General features: G+C 42.5%; 1 protein-coding gene across 1 annotated transcript in view; it reads right to left on the minus strand.

Moving 5' to 3' along the window:
• The window catches only part of LOC143371496 (uncharacterized), a 609,947-nt gene extending 586,276 nt beyond the window's left edge, over positions 1-23,671 (minus strand). The window contains exon 1 of the mRNA XM_076816724.1: positions 20,337-23,671. Within this exon, the coding sequence (XP_076672839.1) occupies positions 20,337-23,438 (3,102 nt within the window). The 5' untranslated portion in view covers positions 23,439-23,671. The remainder of the gene's footprint in view (positions 1-20,336) is intronic.
• Between the last annotated feature and the right edge of the window lie 377 nt (positions 23,672-24,048).

Here is a 24,048-nt window from a genome sequence, read left to right on the forward strand (position 1 = left end):
CCCACGAATTTGGCAACGATGCTGCTCGTTGTCGCTGTATTCGTAATCGCCGGGAGTTTTCTATCGAGTTGTCTCGGTGCCGGGGCGAACGGTAATATTCGAGAGTGGCTCGACCCAGTTTCAATAATCGCGCGCCGCTCCGTTTCCTTTAAGTCGCTCGATTCTTCTTCTGTTTTGCCCACCCCTCCTCCGACCTGCGTTGCCATTTTTCTCACGGCTCATTCGACCCTTTTTTTATCGGCCGTTTAATCGTCGCGATCCGGATCGCATCCGAAAGCTCGGACCGTCGGGGCAGCGGCAAACAATTAAAGGAGGAACTAGGGTGGAAGGGTGGATTGTGGCCGCCGTGGAAATTCTATAGCTTCACCATGGGTCAATTTCGTCTGGGGGATACGCTTCCTTTGCTTGGGCGCCTTGCTTCGAGTGGGTTTTCGCGATCGTGCGCGGGCGAGTTGGGGCACTTATTGGTGCACGGTTGCGATGAGTTCCGGGGTGGTTAATGGGGGCATAAGAACGTGCTGGTGGTTGTCCTTTGTTTGTGGAATTTAGGTTGTTGAACGCTTATTTGTGGGTGATTAGTTTGAAGAGTAGTGGTATGTTGCATAGCTTTGGCTTCCAGAGGTATTAACTCTGGAGAACTTTTACCCAGAGTGGTATTTCTTTTAAATCCCAATCCTTGCGCCTTTCATTTGAAATTTTGAAATCCTCAGTCGGGTGTGATCATGAAGTGAACGTTGCGGACTTTCTTGTTCTTCGAATAAAAGTATGGAGATGTATGCTCAGTATTTCGTGCCATTAATCAGGGGAGGTTAACGTTAACGAGTTTAAAGGATAATTCCAAAGTTTCCGCAAATAAAACACCAAGGGAGTATCGCTGTTTTAACGGCAAATTCATCAAGGATTTAAAAAGTTGCACAGCTCGCAGAGGCTTCTTTACTCTGCACCTTTAGATAAACTTCCCTTACGTGCTCTTGAGATGAAGCATTACGTAAGCGAGGAGGTGTTTAAAACTGCCGGACAGCATGATTTATTACCCCAAACGAATTTAAAAGAGTTTCATAAACTTTCGAAGGGAGCTCCCGAAGATTGTGCGGCGCAAAACACTTGGAGCCAACGAATCGGAGGCCTGCGGTCGTTACATTTTCTTATCACAGAAGTTCGCGAATGTTAAAAGAAAGTGTCGGGTTGAAGTCAGCCGTGCAGAGTTCGTTACAGCCGCGGGTTCATTACAGTGGCTATAGATGGGCCCACGATGTTATTTTACACTTTATCACGGACTGCTGAGACCCACTCGAGAAGCAACGAACTGGGGTGTGGCTTCAGCCAATAGCGCACCAGTGTAACGAGAAATATATTTTTACCTTCGTAGTTCATAATTTGAAATTTACATCAAAATTCACCTTCTATCATATTTCATAAAGGGACCAAATTTTGCTCGGCTCATTATAATTCTCCTGTGCTCTGTTAACAAAGTCTCGTAATTAATTATGAGACCTTTTTTGCTGGCTCTTTTGTTGATCACTGGTTGCACAGAGTGTATCCCAACTGCGCACACAAATCTAGGGAGTCTACATAAATGCAAATCAGCGACCTACTTGTTCCTCGGCAACTCAGCTGTTTATTACAAATTTTTACAGCCTCGTGATACTTTAATGATGTTCTAATGAGCGTAGATCCAGTTGTCGTAAATTAATACAGATACTCAGAGGAAGGGAGAAAACCTCTCAGCTTCTCAAACTACTCGAATCGAATCTCTATGTTACTGCAATTCCAGACAGAATTCACAAGATCTACTCTTCATTGCACTCATTCTGAAGTTATTCGTGTCGTTGGCCCATTAAACTCTCCACACGTCATTCATTTTACAGGGCATGCATTGTACAGAAAGCTATTGATTCCCACTTAAGAAACTGAATATTCCAGTGGCAAAAGTTAGTCTACACCGTCCCGCATTTCTCACAGCTTCTTTGTTTGCTCCCACGTGTTCGGCTGGCAATCGTGTACCCGCCTACGCGTCTGCAGCACCTTGTATAAGCAGGATTAGCAACGCTGATTCGAGTTTAACGCGAGTACCTACCAGTGGGGAGTGAGGCAAATAATAAGCCGCGGCACGAGCGTACACGGTATCAGAAAGACGTGAAAAATCCATTGGCGAGTCGCGTACAAAGGAAATGAGAATTCCACTTTGCTGAGGAGGCCCCAAGCTACCTTGCGCAGCGGGCCGTTCGAATAATTATACAGTCACCCCCGGCGCTTTGTGCAATCGAGAGACGTGAATGAGAGTGATATTTAACTCTGGCTAAAGGTAGTCGCGCGCGTTCGACTCGAATGTTACCCTCATTTCGACAATCGCGGAAAGTCGCCACCAACGCTCGAGGTTTTCTGGATCTCATTATTGGCGCGAACGTTTTCAACCCCGTTTCAATTTTCGCGCTCCCCGATCTGCTTAATTGAACGCATTCAGAAGCTGTTGCTTTGGAAATCAGGGTGCGCGACGTATTTACGTAGCCCCGGAGCATTCCGTTGGCTTCAAAATAGATTAATTATCATTTCATTTAGCAATTAATCGTTGGAGATTTCGTACACTTCGACGTCAATGGCAGTGGAGTATTGTAACCGACCGCGGTGAAAGTTAATAGAGATTCCAGAAGGTTAAAATACAGATTTTCCGCGGAAATTTTCGCGCTTGTACTTTTGTTAGCGTTATTGAGGGAAAGTGGTTTTCTTAGGAGTAAAGTAGAATTTTCTTCCCTGCTCCCTGAATGATCGCTGAAAGTTGAAATAAAATTCACTGGCCACTGAAAGCCACTTGCTCAGCCTTGAATGCCACATTATTGGAATAGTTTGGAACTGGAGATGGGCTTGATTCATCTCTGTATATTTCTGATCTAGAAAAAATTACTATTTGTTCAGCCGTGGTAGTTGCGCGCTATTATATCGTTGAAATTAAGTTTACGGTTGGAAACTTCCTGCAGATGTTCGTTAATTTAGCAGAAACGGCTGTAAAACTTTGCGAATGGGAATTCTTTTTAGTTTTAATAATTTTATTGGTTTCATTGTCCTTGATAATTATAAAGGCACGAGGAACGTAACTCGTAACTTTCATTCGGTTCAATAAATTCGTGCTGTTTCATTCTCTTATTTATCGATCGCTCCGTAATAACAATGCATGCAGCTTTATGCCAATATTTCTGATTTCTGAAAGGAAGCACAGATACTATTTATGATACCGACGCAGGCTCGTCATGAATGTTAGAAAAATGTTCCCCATGTTACGCACAGAGAAATGTAAAGAATTAAAACACGTCGTCTATGGTAGGGGAGACCGGGGCTAAATGTTCCGGGGGTAAGTTGTTCCGACGGCTCTATCTTCAAAATAAAAAGAGCGTTGTACTTTAAATTATTTTTTCCGTGTGAGTTGATCACGCCACTCTGTCGCCCACTTTAATAGCGTCCGCGACAGCGAATTGTGTGGTTGTAAGCAAGGACCTATTAGTCGCGTACCAGATAAGTAAAAAATTTTCTATCATTACTTTTTGGTCTATTTCAATTATTTAACGTCGATATTATAGATTGAATCGTTCTTATGGATCAAATGACATTTAAGAACATGGTGTAATAGTGTTTATCGTTTGAATACATGTATAAGCAGAATAGTCTTTGAAATTGCTACATGTGTCGGTAGGGGCTAGTTGTTACCGTAAAAACTTGCCCCGCCACAAATAGGTCTGTGAAGATAGCACCCCAAATTCGATTTTTTAAAAAAACTCAACGGCATTCGTTTGTTCATCGTATGCCCATGTTTTCCCATAAAAAAATTTCGTTTGCCCACCCTTCAAAAAAAAAATTATGGCAAAAAAAAATTTTCATCAGCACCCCCATGAAAACATTTTAATGAATTGTCGGTGGGAAATGATTGTACTTCGTTTGCCCACGTTTGCCCATAAAAAATTTTTTTCTTGCCCACCCTCCAAAAAAAGTTATGAACAAAATAAAAAATTTGTCTTCATCACCCATCATGAATGTATTTCAATTTTTTAATAGAAGGATACGAATGTACCCGACCTGGCCACGTTTGCCCACTCTCAGATTTCATTTGCCCACCCCCCAGAATTTAAATAAAAAATAAAAACCTCGAAAAGAAGGGTACAGGTGAAGCGATCGCGTTAAAGTTCGATTTTTCTAGAAAATATTATCAAAATCGGTCTTTCAACGATGCAGTCCGTTAGTTTAGATGTAGAAGAGATTTGCCCATGCATTAATTTAGTATGCCCACCCTCCAGAATCGAATTATTAATAAAGATAGCCAAGAAGTGCGGTACCCGTTGAAGCGATCGCGTTAAAGTTCGATTTTTCTGGAAAATATTATCGAAATCGTTCTTTCAACGATGCAGTTCATTAGTTTAGATGTAAAAGAGATTTGCCCATGCATTAATTTCGTATGCCCACCCTCCAGAATCGAATTATTAATAAAGATAGCCAAGAAGTGCGTCGTTGGAAAGAATTCGAGAGTATCGCAGACATCTGTTTACGTTTCGACAGTGGCACTCGGCGCTGCTACCCTTTAGGGTATCAACACTGCGTGTCGTCATCGAACGTGTCGAAACGTAAACAGATGTCTGCGATACCCTCGAATTCCTTCCAACGACGCACGAAAGTCAGTCGGTCTACAGAGTTCGGACGCAACTCTTGCGAGACCGTGCATTCATTTACGGTTTGTGAAGTAACTGTGAGATTATATTATTTTCCGTTGTGCGATATCATTGCGGTAATTAGTGAAAAATGACTAGAAAACCACTCTGGTGTTATTCTGCACATGCTGCAGATGTGTGAAAAGTGTGAAGTGTTCGATGAGCGATACAAATTTAAGTGTCGTTCGAATAAAGTGAGAAAGAAGTGTGTGCAACATTTTTTGGATAACATGTCACCAAACACCTTCAACCTTTACGGTGAGTACAATTGATTTTGATAATTCATTCGGGAAAAAACGAACGGAAAGGTATTCGGTTCAACGGGTACCGCACTTCTTGGCTATCTTTATTAATAATTCGATTCTGGAGGGTGGGCATACGAAATTAATGGATGGGCAAATCTCTTCTACATCTGGACAAACGATATGCATCGTTGAAAGAACGATTTTGATAATATTTTCCTGAAAAATCGAACTTTAACGCGATCGCTTTAACGGGTACCGCCCTTCTTGGCTATCTTCATTAATAATTCGATTCTGAAGGGTGGGCATACGAAATTAATGGATGGGCAAATCTCTTCTACATCTAAACTAAAGAATTGCACCGTTGAAAGAACGATTTTGATAATATTTTCAAGAATAATCGAACTTTAACGCGATCGCTTCATTTATACCCATTTTTTCGCGGTTTTTATTTTTTATTTAAATTCTGGAGGGTGGGCAAATGAAATCTAAGAGTGGGCAAACGTGGCCAGGTCGGGTACATTCGTATCCTTCTATTATTAAAATTGAAATGCATTCATGATGGGTTATGAAGACAAATTTTTTATTTTGTTCATAACTTTGTTTTGGAGGGTGGGCAAAAAAAAAATTTTTATGGGCAAACGTGGGCAAACGATGGACAATCATTTCCCACCGTCAAATCATTAAAATGTTAAAAGGCGCAAGGGGACACGACTTCGATCGAAGTTATGCGTAAAGATAAATAAAAACTGTCGGTAGAGAATTCAATATCTGCCACATGATTCTATCGAGATTTATTAAAATACTACAATGTGGACAAGAGTCCACAGTAGGCTACAAGTACAAATCTCAATAAGTAGGTACCTACATACAGTTGAATGTAAGACTGATTAGTAGATTATAGTTTTTATACCAAAGATAATGTTTATAGTTATTATATCGTTTTGGTTTTCTTTTAAAGATAATACATTTTTGTTGGTCCGAACCTTCGTAAATAACCATTATTAATAAAATTTTGCTTTATTTCATTAGAAAATGAAATATTTCATTAAAAGGCAACTCTTATATCATAGTAACAACTTACCCCAATGCGATAACAACTTGCCCCATATAGGGGTAAGAAGTTCCGCTTCGATCAGCCACAAATAAATTACTTTCTATGGGAAACCTATTACAATATATTAAACACAAGCTTAAAATCAGAAGATATAATAAATTTAACAAGAAATTAGTCAATAGTGAAGAGAATAACTACATTATTTTCCAGTCATTTTTATGGTTTATCGAAATCGGAACTTTTAGCCCCGGCCTCCCCCTACTGTCGTCGTGTATTACTTGAATTTGATCAATTTTCAACAGATACAAAAATCTACCGAGTTGCCGTCAACGCTGTGCATTTTTTTACATACCCACATGAACGTATCTGATGAAATAAAAAATGGAATATTGGAAAAGATAAAGGGTAAAAAAAAAAACAACACTGGCAGTTTTATCCAATGTTTTCCATTCGGTACCTATAGCTTACGCGTAACAATTTCGCCGCAGCACAGTTGTAAAAGTTTCACGATGTATCCGTCTCTACTCAACGCACAGAGCCGATAAAACTGTGTGCGTTTAACTTAGCTAATTACGTAGAGATACTTGTATGTATCACTTCAGAATTCTCTACTTTTAATCAAACTTCAAAGGTTATTATTTCCCCTCTGGAATGGAAAAATGAGTAAATACGGTGTAGGACTATAGGGGGTCGTTCAAACAAGTCACTTTCGCGGTTCGTGTCTGATATTTCCAATTTTTTGCACACAAAATTGTGTTGCAAGAGGCTCGATACTTTGCTTATTAAAATCGTACAATTATCAAACACAGTCTCACAGCCATTACGAATAGAGAGATTCAAGAGCCAAGGTGAAATAATCCAACGTCAGTCATGACTAAAATCAGAAAACCAGTTGTTATTACCTTATTGATAGAAAAATCAGTAATGACTTATCAACTGAAAAAACGAATAGTTCTTTAACCCACACCAACTAACACCTCGCTGTTTAACTTGACCGCGCTGTGTCCACTCGAATATCGTATCACGAAGCTGAAAATACATTATCCAGTGAGAGACAGTGGGTTTCGAAACGGCCTGACACTCGAAAACGAAAAACATGTATCGACATTCGCGTAAAACGCAGCTGGGCGATATTTACGCTCGGTGGGTCGATAATGAAAACCCGATTAATATCGTCGGGCCGATCAAAATGACGTTTGGTATAGGTCACGAAGAATCAATGGAAACCGGAGACCGATTTGACGTTTTCCTGTTTCGCTGGTTCGATCGAATACGTGTCAAAATGGTTGCTCGTCCCAAAGAAGGAAAGGCTCGAGTCCCATGGGAAACGTTTCCTACCTCTGTTCCCTGCTTCCACCTGAACTTTCGACTCTCCTCTCTCTTGCTTTTTTTACGATATCCGCTTCCGCGATCGCCCGCTACCTTTTGCTCCTCGTAAATTTTTTAGCCGCCTCCTCCCCTTCCCCTGGCTGGTGTATCGAGGATAATTGTATCAGCCGCGAGGAAAATGAGATTTTCTACGTTCCTCGAGAAAATTCCATCTCGATGGTTATTGGGTCCTGCCCGGCTCTCGATCCTCGAGCTTCGATTCAAATAAGATCTCAAATGTTCCAGACGTTTAAATTGTTTCAATAAGGTAGAAATTGTGTAACGCTAGAGGAAATGATGTGTGGAGAAATGATACTTGTTTGTTTCGTTATGGAAAAAGGCTGTTTTTAATCTGCTTTATTAGGCAAGCTAACAAGGGATGATCCCGAACCCGAAAATTCAAAAAATTCTGAAATTTTCTGAATATGTAGGGGATTTCCTCCTGGTTACAACGCAATTTTGGTTTGCTGCCAAAATTCAATCGAAGGGGGTGAAATTAGCCCCTGAAAATTTGGCTATTTTCTGAATTTGTGTTATTATTCGGAAACTGTAAGAGATAGGGAAAAAGTTTCAAGATAAATGTTACTTCTTTTAATTAGATCTAACATTTGGTAAAAAATATTTTTTGGTTCGCGAGTTATGAAACAAAACCCGAAAATAACCGGATATTCAGGGGTCAATTACACCCCCTCAGACTGAATTTGGGCAGCAAACAAATATTCCGTTGTAATCAGGAGGAAATTCTCTATATATTCAAAAAGTTTCAGAATTTTTTGAATTTTCGGGTTCGGGATGTTCCCTTGTAAGTCTGTGTCTGATTATTTGTACCAGTGAGTGAGGATAGATATTCTGCTTCTTAGGCAGCTGAGACTGCAAATAACTGTCAAGCAGAGTTGGGCAAAATGTAATCAAATTGATCACACAATTACATTTTAATCGTAATTTGTAATTTGTAATTAGATTACATTTTGCTCAACTCTGCTGTCAAGTAGGTTGATCAACAAATATCTCCTATATTTAAGAATCATTAATTGTTACTTTAAGAAGAACTTTGGTAACATTTTGCTATGTAATATAAAACTTAACATTTTTTTTCAGATTTGCTTTAAGTATCCTGTTATAACATTGCATCTTTTGTGATTATACTACAGGTGTGAAAATGCATAAAACTTTTGTCCTTTTCGATCTTTAATACCTGTTAATTAACTGCCAATGTTACCTAATCCAGACCTAACCCCGTACTGCCAATATTCCTCCAGTTTACGGTACCTATGACTTAGGTATTACATAATACATAGTACGTGAGAGGTGTAACAAAGACGTCGTTATTAGACTACCTAGTCTCCACTAGGTAGTGAAAACGATCCTTCTGTACCACATGCATTTAGGGTAAAGGTAGGTAATTGGAGCATCGTAAACTTTCGATAAAGAAATGATGAACTCTACAGACAATCGTGTAAGCAATTAATTCCCTAGACACAATAGACGATCATACTGACAATTGAGCATCAGTCGGGCAACCATTATTGAAAGAGAAGCGTTTTTAGTTTTCGTAGTGTGTAAAAGTTTTTGAAAAGTGAATCAAATGGTTAAACATTGTAGCAAAGGTAAGATATAAAGTATTATCTTTGTACGATTTATCATTAAATGCGTTGTTCTTGATTATTCAAAAATAGTTTACCAGTATTTATTTTCTTCTTAGTAGAAATCGTAATTTCTTAAGGAACACGTGTGTACGTAATATGGAACACTAGCTTCACTACTCGGCTTTGCTCGAAATTTAGATACTGATTTTATAAAAAAAGAAATCTTTATTTCTTTACTTTTTTTTGTGAAAATAGTCACATTCATCTGGAATATCTAGGACACATTCTATGACCCCAGAGTTTACCTTTGGAAAGTTTTTAGGCGACAAACAAACACACGAACACTTTCTGCTTATATTAAGATATCGGATGATATCGGAACTCGTGCCTGTTCCATTCTACGATTATATTATAATATTATGTTACAAAATTTTAGTTTTTATTTATTATCTATTATTATTATTTAATTTTTTTAAAGTACACCGAATGTGTCTGCCACTTTCAGTGGGCACACGAAGAATGGGTCTTCTTGGGACGTAGAAAGCAACAATAAATTCAAAAAAATTATATATATTTGTTTATTTATATCATCTACTTAACAAATCCGCATTTTTAGTATCAAAAATACAGTTTTTCAGTGTTCTTTCCTAGGTGCTCCATATTAAGTAGATACCACTTTTTCGACCTGCCGATTTTTACTCATTTCAGTTTTTTCAGTATAATTTCAAAACATTTGAATTTTTTTACATTTGGCTTTGTAAATATGATCATACAGTAGTTTCCACGGCCCCTGGTGTCATTTTTATTAAAAAAGACTCTCCTACTTTTAGAGTTAGAGCTTTTGAAATCAGGCATTCCATGCTACATATGTTTATCCTACGTCACACGAATTATATATATTTCCCAGAAAGAATGTTTCCTGGAAACGTTGTGAAACTGTACCTCGGAGCCGAATCGTATCATGCAGTTTATCGATTACCCATCCTCGAGGTACGTGCCTCGATTTTTATCGCAAGGTATCTCGTTTCTTAAGTGAAACGTTTTGTTATAAATCCGCCGGGAGGAGCATTTTCCCCCGCTCGCAGAAACGCGGCGGCATAACCGGAATTGGCGTGATTCCGTTCGGTTCATCGCGTTATTTAATATTCCTCGTCACTTCTGTCCCCGGGCTCGGCCATCTCAGGAAATACTCTCGAGGTATTTCGCTTTCACCCTCCGACAACATTGTGCCTGGTAATTTCTTCTCGCCCCGCGATCAATCCCGCGCCGTTTAATTTCATAATCCGCTCGCCGGCAGTGCCTCCCGCCCGTTGGAACAGCGATCTTATTCTTCGCGACGTGTTCTGAATGGAAATAACCGTATTCCAGATTAATTGAAAGATTACGGTGTCTTCGAAAGGGTAAGGGCACACTGGCGGTGCAGGATCGACGTTCGTTGGTATAGATTCCCAGTGTAGTTCAAATTAAATGTTGATTCACGTGATTGCGCCTCGCTATGAGGGATCGATCCACGATGCTTTCGTTCAGCAGAGAATTTTGTCGGAAGAGGGGAGGTGTCTATTAAGCGAGGTTGGTTTCGATGGAATCCTTCGCGACGATTCCAGCAATTATCCAGTATTATTAAAGTTCGCACTGTTTAAAGAGAAAGTTTATTACATAGGGCACGCCATGATTCGTGATACAGATTTATAAGGGGCTAGGAAAATTGGCAGTTGAAAAAATCAGTATCAGATATTGCATCGTGGTGAGCAGTGATTTTTCAAAAGGACACATTTCCACATTGAACAAATTTTCAATAACCGCAGAAGACTGTACTTAAGTTTAATAAATTTTTTTTTTTAAATTCAGCGACGTTGTTTTAATGCCTATTGAAAAAGAACGTTTGGAAATTAACCCTAATGATAGAAGTTATAAAAATAAGTCCTTTTGTATGAAACCACTTGGAAATAAGCCCTTTTGATATAAACACATTTGGAAATAAGTCCTTCTGTAATCTACACATTACTTTGCATGACTTTGTAAAAAGTGGAAACAAGTAAAGTTGAAAGGCTCCCAACGCTTGATAAGTGGAGGGAATAGAAAGATTAGAAACTTGGCAAAAAAAATATTTAGATGGTATTTGTAGTCCACAGGGAATTGTTGTGTCGAGTCAAAGATTTTAGCAGGTGTACTTAGACATTATTGGTCCTTTAAGCAGCTTCAAAGGCTTTTGGGTTGGGTAGAACTAGGATCAAAAGAACCTTCGGCATTGTTAAGGGAAAATGACAGTGGGTGGAATTTTAAACTAATTTAATATATGTTTGAGTAACTCTGTGGAATTAAGTTCCTTTTGTTTCGAATTGATTACAATTTACTAGACGAGTATAGGAAATACGTCCGTTTTGTTTCAGATTGAAAAATTATTTCACTATGTCATCAGACAAACTTGGAAATAAGCCCTTTGGATGAAACATGTATTTTCACTTGAATTTTTCAAAAAGAAATTAAACCGTAGGAAAATATGCCCTTTTGAAATACCACTCCTCGCATAGAAGTACTAATTTCTAAGCAGAAATAAAAATATTGCTATTAGAAACAAAGGGAAATATCCAGGATAGTTTCGTTTCGAACGTAACAAAGGGTTGCAGAAATATCTCTACTCAGGGAGATTTCGAAACACAGATCCACGCGTGTCCAATGCATTTCAAAACTCAGCTTTTTCAAAACAACCCCCCCGTACGAAAAAAATTCCTGCTCCATTTCCCTCGATATGAGGAATCACTCCCTCCCAGTTCTGCCACGAATTTCACCTCAGCCCCCACGCAGGGGTTTAAAGAAGCACACGTGGCTCTAATACTTCTCCCGGCACGTCATTTGCATTTCACAGCAACTAACGGTGAAATTTCGAGCGCAATTTAATGAAACGCGATTAAAGTGGGCTCGCGGGAACGCGAGGAATCTGCGGCGCAGGAAATGAAATGTAATGCATCGAATTGCGCGGTCGTTGACATAATTCCGCGACACATATTTGAAGAGGATCAGGAAAGATTTGCGTCCGCGTGATCGCGGTTTAGCGTTTTAAAATCATGCCATGCCTTTTCGTTCAGTGATTATTCCCGTTCCCGCCGTGAAACGGGCGCAAAGTCGACGGACTGTTTCATCTGCAGTTATAGAAGCCATTAGACCGTGCCAAATCTGATTAACTCGCCGTTGCTCGTCGTTTCCTGCAGCACGATTTTTAGTGGGACGTGCAAACACACGGTCCACCCGCGTTCAAAGACATCCAGTCCTAGCTAGGGGCTCTGGTCCATTGTTACCTCGGACTTTTGTGGACCGTAGAACGGATTGTTTTCGAGCTCGCCGGCGACAGCTTTCATTTTGCCATTCAGGAAAATGCTGAATTTTTTTTCTACCACCTCCGCGTCGGCCCAAAGTATGTGTTTCGTCCGCGAATCGGGTGCAACTTTCAGCCAGACGCGAGGGGCGTTCTCGACGATGGCTTTGGAATGGTAATCAATGATTAATCATTGCTGACAGGTTGCAGGGTTTATCGGAATCTTGAGGAATAATGAATTGCGTTCTGGTGTATTTAGATATTTTTGTAAATTAGTTTTTCTGTAGTGGATTTCGAGGGAGATTGTTGAGGGTTGGAGTTGGGGGTTTAAGGGTTGAAGTGAATGGTATGGGTTGTTTTTAACTGACTTCAGAAAGAGGAGGTTACTCAATTCGTCACGTATTTCATTGTGTATGTATGTTCGCGCATAACTTCCGCATAGGTGCATCGATTTCGACGATTTTTTTTTATTTGAAAGCGTATGAAGCGCCGGTGGTGCTATGTTTTTTTTATTATATTCTAGATACTCTGGAATTATCCGGAATTTCAGTTTTAATGTATGTTCGCGCATAATTTTGTAACGCGTCGACCGATTTGCACGATTCTTTCGTTGTTATATGGAGTATGTTCCCCAATTAGTACCACAATAAATGTTTTTTAAACGACTTAAAACGAACATAAAAATTAAAAAATAATAATCTTTTTAAAAAAATAAAAAACCGTCTTTAAAGTTGCGCTAAAAAGAATTAAACAATTTTTTTTAGGTCGGTGCCAAAATATAAACAAAATTAAATCAATTTCTAAACCTTTATCAATTATAGTCCATTAGCACACTTACGCCCGGGAATCAGAGCGCGCAAAAATTTAGTGGGACGTCACGCGTCCTGCCGATTTAATTTTCTTTCTATTTTGGCACCGACTTAAAAAAATATTTATTCTTTGTAGCTTATCTTTGAACTTTTTTTTATATATTCTGTGGGGAGTGAATGAGATTTTCAGTGAAAGGAATTGGTAAAACGAGAATTGAAGTGAAATATTCTATGAAATTGTTTTTTGAAATAATTGATATAATGTGGAATTTTTTACAAGGCACTGCAATTTAACAAGATCAATATTTGCATGCGCTGTTGTGATTGTCTTATTGGTATAGGTAGGAACGATAGTGAATGTGGCAGTGTGACATTATTTTTAATTTACCAGCATAATTCTGAGAGGTATGCGAAAGATATTCTCGAGTTTCGCGAATGTAACAAGATACTGCGAATTTATAAAATGTAAGAGGAAACATGGTTGGAACAAAGAGCGGGAATTATAATTACCCAATTACAGGGGGAACATCTTTTCCCTTCTTCGCGAAGGTTTCGTGGTATAAAAATCGCGGAAAAATAAATTACAAATGAAGAATATATAGAATTTTCAGTCGTGGAGTATTTGAAATTCTGGATGGAATAGTTCTGCACAGTTAATAATTACTATTAGTATTGGCATTGCTAATATGTACCATGTGCCTGCATTAATATACATTTGCGCCTCATAGATTCGACAGTCTCGCAACATCTGCGACGGATCGATTAGTAATCATTCATAACTGCTGAATGAGGCTGTCGATTGCGAGAGATACGTCCAAACTTAAATGCATTGCCTCCATGTCCATTAATTAACAAACAAATGCACGCCACTGGTAGATGCAATATTGCTCTACAAATAGTGGGAATTATTTAGAAATTTTGTATAACGAGGAGAATGAAATTATCCAGCATAGCGAAAGAACTAACAAATGAAGTAGATCAATTACTAATCAGTCGCTAATAATATTTCTAAGAAATAATAATAATACTTTAATCATATTGATTTAGAAATTCAGATTTACATACAGCATTCAACTGTCACCAAATTCTTTACTTCTGACACTTCAATATCCTGTCCTGCACAAAAATAGCTCGATTTCGTCTAAACTCACAGTCGCTAATAGTGATTTGCAATTAGTTAAGCTACGTGCTCTGCAATATACATTGCTAACCTACCACGATTCGTATAATAGGATCAAGCCTATTCAAGGGTATTCCGCACTCCTGCCTTATTTAACTCTCCCACTTTGTTCTACGTTTATACAAAATGACTGAATCGCAGCCGAATTTCATGCCACGTTCGGTGCACCGTGACTGCACTTTGCGTGAAACCGTATCGCGATACCTACGTGCCGGAAATTCCCGTTCGTCGAATTACGTTCCTTTCTAAATTTACGTTACTGTATCTGGCGTGTCTCGGATGGCATGCCGTGTTCCGAGCAGGGCTTTCGGGACCGCAAGCTACGAACTTTCCCGAAATCTTTGGCGGTATAACATTTGCGCGATTTAATGCAGCCAGAGTGACTGATTTAACGGGGCGAACCGCTTATTTGGCCTGCGGTTAAACTAATTTGCTTTAATTATTCTGAACGAAAGTGCTCGCGAAACGTTCGAACATATTTCTAAACAGAACCCTGCTTCCAGGTCCCGTCGAAAGCAAATGCAAATGGGTATCGTCATCTCTCACAAAATTAAATTTTAATCATTCATTAAACTACAACGTGATAAGCCTAATCTCCACAAATTGTTATGCCGGTTGCTGATTACTTTCATCGTAATATTTTCATATTCTCCAAATTTCCTGCGCAAATAACCACCCTGCCAGTCTTCTTCCATTCATTACTCGCCCACCGCGCTATCTCACCCGTTCCAAGGACGTTATCAATGTCCAGGGCGTCCGTCATCCCTGCGCATCGACTTCCTAATGAATCGCAGTGTCTCCAGCACGAGGAACAGATATCTGCGCCAATGATTAAAACGAATCCGTATAAATGGAGGAAACGAGTTCCGAGAAGCACGCTGCACCGTCTCGTCCTCTATCTGTTGCCGCTTTCAGAGTATCGACCTGAGCACAGATACGATCGAGAGACGGGCGTATTCACGCCAATGGCTGGCTGTTTTCTTCGTTTTCGTTCACGAAAATCCGGGAATACGCGGGTGGCACGGGGCGAGAGGGGGCGGGGGGAAGAAATGGGTGGACAGAAGCGACACACTAGTGAAATAAGTCAATAACGCGAAACGTTCCGATGGCTCTCGGAGTCCGTTCCGATCTGCACCGTACTGCACGAATGAAAATATATCAGCGGGGTCAAAAGCGTCTTTAAGAGGCACTCACTCGGGGCGCAATGTCCATGAAATTGTCCCCCGCCGCGATAAATCTTTTTAAAAACGACCATCCCCTGTGCAAGTGTTTGCTTAGCTTGGAAGAATCGCTCGAAGGATTTCCCGCGGCTGTTTGGTAGTTGAATGGATTTCCCTTCCACTTCAAGTGTATTAATTCTGTAGCTTCTAGATTAATCTTTACAATTTGGAGAACAAAATCCGTGGCTCCCTTACGTTGAGGATTTTGTCATTTAAAATTATATTCACGGTAGGGGAAGTAATAATTTTGAGGGAAGTCAATCGTTGCAGTTTTCTAACTTCTCTTCCTCGAGGGGCAGTGCAACTCGCTGAAGATAAATTAGATAGCGATTCCTCCTTTCGAGTGTAGTTAAATAAAAACACAAACTTGTCGTGAATTTAATCATTTTGTAGCGACAGCAATAAATGCAGTAGCGCCTATCTCATTTTTCAATTTACTTGTTCACCCATCAAGAAACTAATACGTAAGGGAGGACGGGGACAAACGTAACGGCGTCATGAAAGTAACACACCCTCTTCCACGAACATTTCCAAAACGTTTGCTTTACACAGTTACATATGCAAGCGAAAATTGTTATTCAGATCATTCAGGTAAGTTTCTCCTGTTTTGGTGTTTTGTTAATATTCGTAGTTAAACTATAGATATTAAACCAATTATTTGCTAGAGCGTTCTTAGATAATGTCTTTAGAAGTTCCTGTAGTTGATTTCAACAAGCCTTGTATAATTTGTATGTTATAACAGTTCTATTCTGAAAAACATGGCTGGGGACAAAAGTAACACGTTACTCTGGGGATGAAAGTAACGTGTTACATGGGCGAGCAAAATTGCATACAGGATAGGAATCCTTCAGATGATAATGATTGTCTGTGTCTGGTTTGTTTGGACCCTTTCAGTGAAAGCTGTGCAAGTGGATCCAATGTCTAGATTTTAAGGGTTAGTCCAACGAAGACTGCACCATGGGTGATCTTCACTACGTATGTCATAATTTCAATTCGGAGTATGTAAAATTTAATACCTATCATTCCACTAAATACACAATACCAAAGAAATGTCCGAAGCTGGTTATGCTTTCTACCTTTCGTTATTTAAAATTTATTTGTTTTTATCGTCACTTAAAATATGTGTATTTAAATGTTTTTTTCTATCGTTTTTTGTTTTATAATAAAAAATCCTATTTTGCGTTGGAAGAAGCGTTTTACTTAATTTTCCTCAAAATAATTAGTGTCACTTTCGCCCCCACCGTATGTTACTTTCGTCCTACCCCTGCAGGACAAAAGTAACAACGACAGTCACTGCGAAAAAATGCCATAACTCTTTGACTACTTATCACGTAAAGCTGAATCTGGGCCCAAATGATAGGCCAAGAAACATACTATCTGAGGTATAATTGTCATTTTTATACCTTTAGAAGGTAATTGTAGGCTAGGCCGAATGTAAAAATGTTATTTTGTCCCCGCTCTCCCCTACATCGTTACTTCATCTTCCACCCCACAACCACCCTAATCTTCGTGTACTTCAAAAATATCGGACAACAGCCACCAGGACGAATCAAACCACTGATCCCGGCAGACCCAACTCTCCCCGTGGCAGACACGGCTGTGTATCCATTTAATATCGCGAAATTGTGTCAGCAGAGCTACTCGTTCCGCCCTTCTTACTCACTTTGCCCTATTACACTGCTAAGCACGGCCAGGAGTGCTGAAAGAACGAGACATTAATTACATTAGAATGAAACGCGCTTGCTCGCCCGGACACTTGGTCCCAGCAAGAATTCTCTAGCGAGTAAACGAGCCAACGGAGCAAAGCCAGGAACGCGAATTCTCTTAACCCCGCGCATTGTCGGCGCCGTTACAAACGGACGCGGTAAAATTGCCTGGAAAAAGAAAATCTTCCCTCTCGGCCGGCCTGAACACGCTTTGCGCTTTAAACGCTACGCTTCAGGTACCGGTAAACATTCCCGCGCGAAAGCCTGGAGAGGGCCAGGTTAATTACGAGAAGACGAGGAAGCGATGCACTTTCCGTCACGGTCACTCACTTCTGCGGGCTAAAGGATCGCGACGCCGCCCGAAACACGAAACCCTTTCACCGCCCCTTTGTCCCTCCGTCGCGGCCAAATAAAATATTCCCTTTCGTGCCATTAAATCCTTTATACGTTTCACTTAGCTTTCTACTTTGAGCACATTCTCGTTACCGTGGCGGAGGAAAGGAGGGACGGACTTTGCCGAATTGTATCAAACGGCGGGGATGAAGCCTGTTCCTATAGACACGGAGCGGGCGGGATCCTCCGTTAGGCAGGTTAGGTGACGCACCATGGCCGGAAATACGAATTCTCTTTACTCCTCCATTGTCCGCCGCGCTGCAATGGGGGTATATTTGCTCTCCTGAGAAAGTAAACGCCGGAGCTTTTCATACGCGCGCGACTCGCAGCGCTAACCCAATTTTCGCGGGACGTAGCTAGCGGAGGTTCGGCGGCCACGTATTCGCAGAGGGACGGTTGTTTGCTTTGGTGCACGCCTCCGCGCCGCTGGGTCTGTTATGTAAAATATTGGCGAAGATTGGAAATGTCTGGCTTGAAATGGAGCGTTGCCGATGGTTGAAATGATGCCGCTCGGGTGGAGAACCGATCATGCTGCTCGAGAATGTCTTCTGTTGATTCTGTTGTTTCGAGATGTTTGTTTAGAGAACTTATGTTTCTGGAGAAAGAGAAAATAAGATTTATGATGATTGTACGGTTGAAAGTGAAATCACTCGCCAGAGAATTTCGGCCAAAAATTCATCACTCACAAGGGGAGGACACCATACGGTGGACACCGATTTTGTTGAGACTTGGCACGATGGATCTATGTCAAAAATAATAATTGAATATTTATAATTCCTTAATAATTGAGATATTTACGTGGAAATTAAAAATTTCATAGTGGCCGTGGGGTTTTAATGGGTAAAAATCCCACACTACCCTGGCGCCCCCGGCGGATTCCCCTCTGAAAAAGTCGAGGAGCCTTTTGAAGATTTCCCCAAGTTAAAAAAAAAATTATAAAAAGAGTAATTATTAAAAAAAAATGTATAAAGTGTTTTTAACGTGAAGACATCTTCAAAAGGCACCCCGACGCCTTCAGAAGGGATCTCCCGGAGGTGGGGGCAGGGTCGTGTGGGGTTTTGTCCCACTAAAACCCCACGGCCACTATGAATTTTTTTCGGACACCTATTTACTTATTTTCGACATAGATCCATCGTGCCAAGGCTCATCAAAATCGGTGTCTACCACATGGTGCCCTCCCCTTGTCAGTCTACAGTAACCCCTCAATTCTGAGGTAAGCACTGAGCGTAATTCTTTCACGAAATTGATCTGTTAGAACCTTCTGAATTTCTACCAACATAAGCGAAGCAGAGTAACTGACGGAACGCTAGGTTCCCCGCATTCTTTCTGCAAAGAGGGTAGCATATATTCCGAAAGTCATATAGAAGGTACAAAACGATATATTCTTAAACGAGGTACGAAGAACGCCCGAGCAATACGATATTGCGCAAGGTGGAGGTATTGTGTAGTCGCGAAATCTGGGATTCGCTATTCGAAACACGTGCAAGCTTCGGCGGAGCGACGTCGTCGTCAGAGAACGGCGTGGCATCCAGTTTTATAGCTGGAACAAAGTTGTCTAGACGAAAGGACGAAGCGTGGAAGTAGGGCGAAAGGTACACAGGCCTCGTAACGAAGTTTTCAAAGACAACATCGGGTCTGATATCTAACGAGTTCATTCCACTTCGATGCCGCGGCAAAAACTGCAAGTGGAGATCTCTATCCACTCCTATCTCCCCGATCCAGCCCTCTATCTTCGTCTCGTGCCCACTCCAAGCACTGGCAACTAATCCGCAAAACGTGAAAGAACCCTCTCGTGCGTTACTCGGCCAAGCCCGGTGGATTTTAATTTTATAAAGAATTATTGGGAAACGGGTAGTGTACTTTGACTGTTCGAGTGCCTCTCATCACGGATCCTGTATTCCGCGCTTGCTTTTTCTACATTGAACACGTACCTAGGGATAATAAAAGCTTCGTGGGATCTGCGAAACCAGAAGCTTGCTTTTCCAACCGTAAACATTATTTCTCTATCTTTCCAAGTTGCAATCTTCAGTCTACTGCTCTGAACTTCCGAGTGAAAGTATCATCAAAATTTAGAAGCCCTTTTCGTGCATGTAAATACAGAAATCTATTATAGTCTGGTTAGATATATAGAAGATTTATAAAAATTGACACTCACTACATCTGTCACAAGTAAAGGATAACAACGAAATAGAAAAGAGCGTCTATAAATCTATATTTTCAGTTTCACTCTCTCAAGTAGATATACAGTATACACGTCAATTTTGCTGCAAACATTATTTTCTTTTCGTTTAGAAAATAGTGCACCTGTGTCTGTTACCTTATAACTCAGGAACTAATAGACTAATTTCGATGCGGTTTTTTAACCTGTAGCACAATTCTCGGGGAAAGTTCTGGATTATTTAACATTCTCGATTTGCAAGCAGGGGTGCTACTAGAGCCAAAAACAAGGATTGAAGATAATCTTTGACTGTGAGTAGAGTTGTTAATTGTTTTACTTGCGCAATGATGGCTGTAGATGAGGCGTAGCTTTATCTGTTTGTAGTTGTCAACTGTTTTACCAATTCAAACCCCTACGTTGCTGATTTATTCACAATATATTATAACCTATTTTCGTGTAGGAATTAAAATTTGATTCGCAACATAAAATTGCCCGCGCGAGGGCGGGTACATCAGCTAGTATGTACACAAATCGTAACGTTACTAATATTCACACCGCTACGTCGTGCAAAACAGTGGTCCATGCAACCTACGATTGTCTTTGGTTCTCTTACCTCTGATTCCGGCGATTGAACGATTAGAGACGTTCTCGGTGGCTTCTCCGGTGGCACCTTCTTCAAGGTACCGGTGAATGAAACCGCAGAAACGCCACTTGGCGACGCCGAAGCACCCTCGTGGCCGTCGATCTGGCATTGAAGTCGATGGAACTGCGAGAACGAAGTACGTGACGCGTCAGCGCGCTCGAATTGTGAGAGACACGGCAGCGGCATCTGTGACATGTTCGGTATCTGAATAGAATTCGGGTCGTTGGTGTCGTGTTGAAGCCTGGGCGATAGCTTCTCGCAGACAGATGATTGGCAGGATTGATGATTAGAGTTCTGTGAATAGGAAGCGGTCAATAACGTTTGATGATGACTGTGCGACGGATACTGGCTCTGCGACGGGCAAGTCTTATCTGCCTGCTCCTGGTGGTTAGAGAGAGAGTTGGACTGGATCTGATGTATCTCGCTCCCCATTGGATGCTGCTGGAAATCTGTGGATCTTTGCAACTTATCACTTAACAGATTCTGCGCCTGCAAACTCTGCAGGCGTGCCTGCAAGTCGCTCTGTTGATGTTGGAACTGCGCTACTTTGTCTAGAATTTGATTCTGGTTCTGCAGACACTGTATCTTCGCTTGGAGATCGCTCTGCTGGCGTTCGAACTGGCTGAGCTTCTCCGAAATTAAATCGAGGCTTCGTTGATTCTGCATCTGTTGCTGCTGGGCCTGGGCAGTGTCTGCCTTCTCGGTCTGCGTATCCAGCTGGCATTGAAGATTCTCCGTTTGACTTTTACTATGAGTCAATAAATTGTTGGAGGCGTAACTCTTACGATGGCTATGGATTATGTGATCTACTTGATCGATGGGTTTGTTTAAATTCGCGTCGCCGAAATCAGTCACCACTGTCAATACCGTCTTGGTGTCTAATTTCGCCTCGCTGAGGGCTGGATATTGGTGGCAGATGCCTGGGCTGGCTCTCTGAGAGGTGACCGTGCTAACAGCTGGCCCAAGGTTCGCCACCGAGCCACTGATGGGCTGATCGTCGAACTCCTTCCTCGACAGTTCCATGTGTTTCGTTAAGTCTGCGCTCACGTGCCGCAAATGACGTCGCTGCTCCATTATCGTGCTCTGACTAATGTTGGGCAGCGGCTGGAAGGCTGACTGTGTCATCCTCGTGTCTTTACGATCCTCTACCTGATGCAGGGGTCTGCAGTCCCTCCTCTCTTCAGACTGATTCCGTGACCGCGGACTAGTAGACAGTATCTGGCTCTGCATCATGTTCTTCTCGTGCTCCTGCCGTTGCCTCTGCTCGGCCCATATAGCCAGCTCCTGCCTGGTCTTTTCGAAATTTTGATTCACGAACGACGGACTCTTTTGTCCACCCCGATCCGCGGACGCCTCTCGGATCGGCACGAATGGCATCGGTGATCTTCGGACATCCTCCATTCTCTTCCCCTCTATGGTCATAGGCGATCTCCTATGCTCGTCGAAGTAATCGGATCGCCTGTTTTCTTGCGGCATCGCTACTCTTTGATTAGGGCTCACGTTACCCCATTCGGGCTTTCTGTCAGCCCCTATGCTCTTCCTATTTTCTTGTCTCGTATCAAAAGCCATTGGCGATACTCTTAAGCTCGTATCCAGCCGCCTTTGATCAGGCGGATACACTTGATTGGCTTCCACTCGCTTCGGCTCGGCCATATTGCCGGCCTTCCTTCCCGCTATCAATATTTCCTGGTTCCCATCGCCAGGAAACGCGCAAGTGATCGTGTCGCCCCGACGTGGGAACACGGACGTGACGTCCACGGAAATAGATTTTCTGTGCTCGGGCCTGGCCACGTACAGGCCACAGTCCGCCGCCACGGCATCGCACAATTTTTCTCGCCCGGGCGGATCTCCGTTCGTATCAACGTACAGCCCGTCCTGTCGCGTCCTCGGCGTTTGATTGATGGCGGACAGGTATCGTCTGTCCTGGCCGTCCGTGATTATCTGCGTGCCCTGCACGATTATGGCCCCGTCGCTGCGATGTATCTGCTCCTGCGGAGGATTCTGATTCGGATCGTACTTTGGCTTCTGCATCCCCGCGACATCAACGCTCGCAGATTTCCTGTGACCGCTGTCATGCGTGATCTTCGAGTTACCCCGCGGCGGGACCATGGGTTTCGGCCCACGGCTCGGCCTATCGGTCGTCGACATCGGGATCCCGTGAGCCACGTTCTGCGCAATAGGCTGAATGATCGGCTGCGCCTGGTACTGTCCCAATTCCTGAGAGAATCTCTGCGTGTTCGGTGATTGCTGGCCAAACTGCTGACTCGGATAGATTCCTGCGTGAGGGTTATACGGGACTGCGTTTATGACCGTCTGAGGGTACTGGCTGTAGGGGTACTGAGGCTGTGTACCGAACTGAGCGTAGCCGGGTGGCTGCGGGACGACCACGCCCGAGAAGTACGGTGGCTGAGGACTCGCTGACTGAGACTGTATCTGCGATCCGTGCTGCACAGTCACATACTGACCTTGGCCAGTGAACACTGGGTTCGTTGTGCCACCCTGGTATAACGCAGGGTCTCTGAAAGTGACGTCTCTAGTCACGTAGCCAGCCCTCTCAGCGAACTGCGCCTGCTGAGGGTACAGTTGAGGTCTGACTTCGAACTGGCTTCGTATCTGGGTGTACTGAGCTTGATCGTAGTCCGGCATGAACTGGGGCTGAGCTTGGACTGGTAAGGTTTGAGTGCTGGTTTGGGACACGTGCTGTGTCCTCTCGACCCCAGCTTTTTCTTGAGCGTATTGATGCGGAGGAAGCTGGCCAGTCGGTGGGTGCCTGTCTTCAGGGACACCCACCATGGATTGCCTCCTACCAGCCGCATACTGGCCCGTCTGCTGGGCCTGCTGCTGTTGCTCCAGACTTTGCCCAACCGGCTGATTCTGCTGAGCCTTGTCCTGGGAGAACCTGTCGTACTCCATAGTTCGATTCTCGAAGCCGTTCGACAGATCCTGCTTGGCCTTGACAGCAGGCGGCTCGGCGCGGCCGTTGTGACACGTCGTCTGCTGACTCTCCGTCGTTTGTCCAGCCTGATTCTGCTCCTGGCTATCGTTCACACCTCCCGACCCGGACTGCGACATGCTGGCGGCTCCCACCGACGGTCGTCCGCCGATGTAGCCGAGAATTCGCCCCAATCCGCACACCGTGACGACTTACCGAGCGACTCTCTGTTGGAAATCTAGATCCTGGCTCGGACGCAATCACCCTGGATCGCGTTTTTACGCCTCGTAGATTCCGCTGGGTCGACTCGAGGCATGTAAACGTCGATGCGATGTCGCTTGTCCACTCGTCGATGGCTGTCCTGTAATCCTTGTCGACCTCCTTTTTCACTGTACCCCTCCGCGCGGACGTAGAGTCGCAAGGAGGACAGGCTATCGACTTCTTCACTTTACAGTAATCTCCTCGCCAGACATCAACGATATTCGATCAATCAGTCCCTGACTCGAAATTTTCAACATTCACAGCGGTCTTTTAACGATTCTTTTCAGCCCGTTTCAGTAGCCCGGAGATCAGCGAGTAATTTTTCATACGATATAATATCTTCACATGTTTTCTCTAGAATTCCCTGTGCTGCACGTTAATCCGCGTTATTAAATCGCAGACTCGCCGAATAGTTTGACGTGAAATTTTTAAACGTCCGAGGGTGGAGTGGGGCTTCGAGCGAGGGTCTCGCATTTCTCCTTTCTCCAC

This window comes from Andrena cerasifolii, chromosome 7 (genome assembly GCF_050908995.1).
Source record: "Andrena cerasifolii isolate SP2316 chromosome 7, iyAndCera1_principal, whole genome shotgun sequence".
Lineage (NCBI taxonomy): Eukaryota > Metazoa > Arthropoda > Insecta > Hymenoptera > Andrenidae > Andrena > Andrena cerasifolii.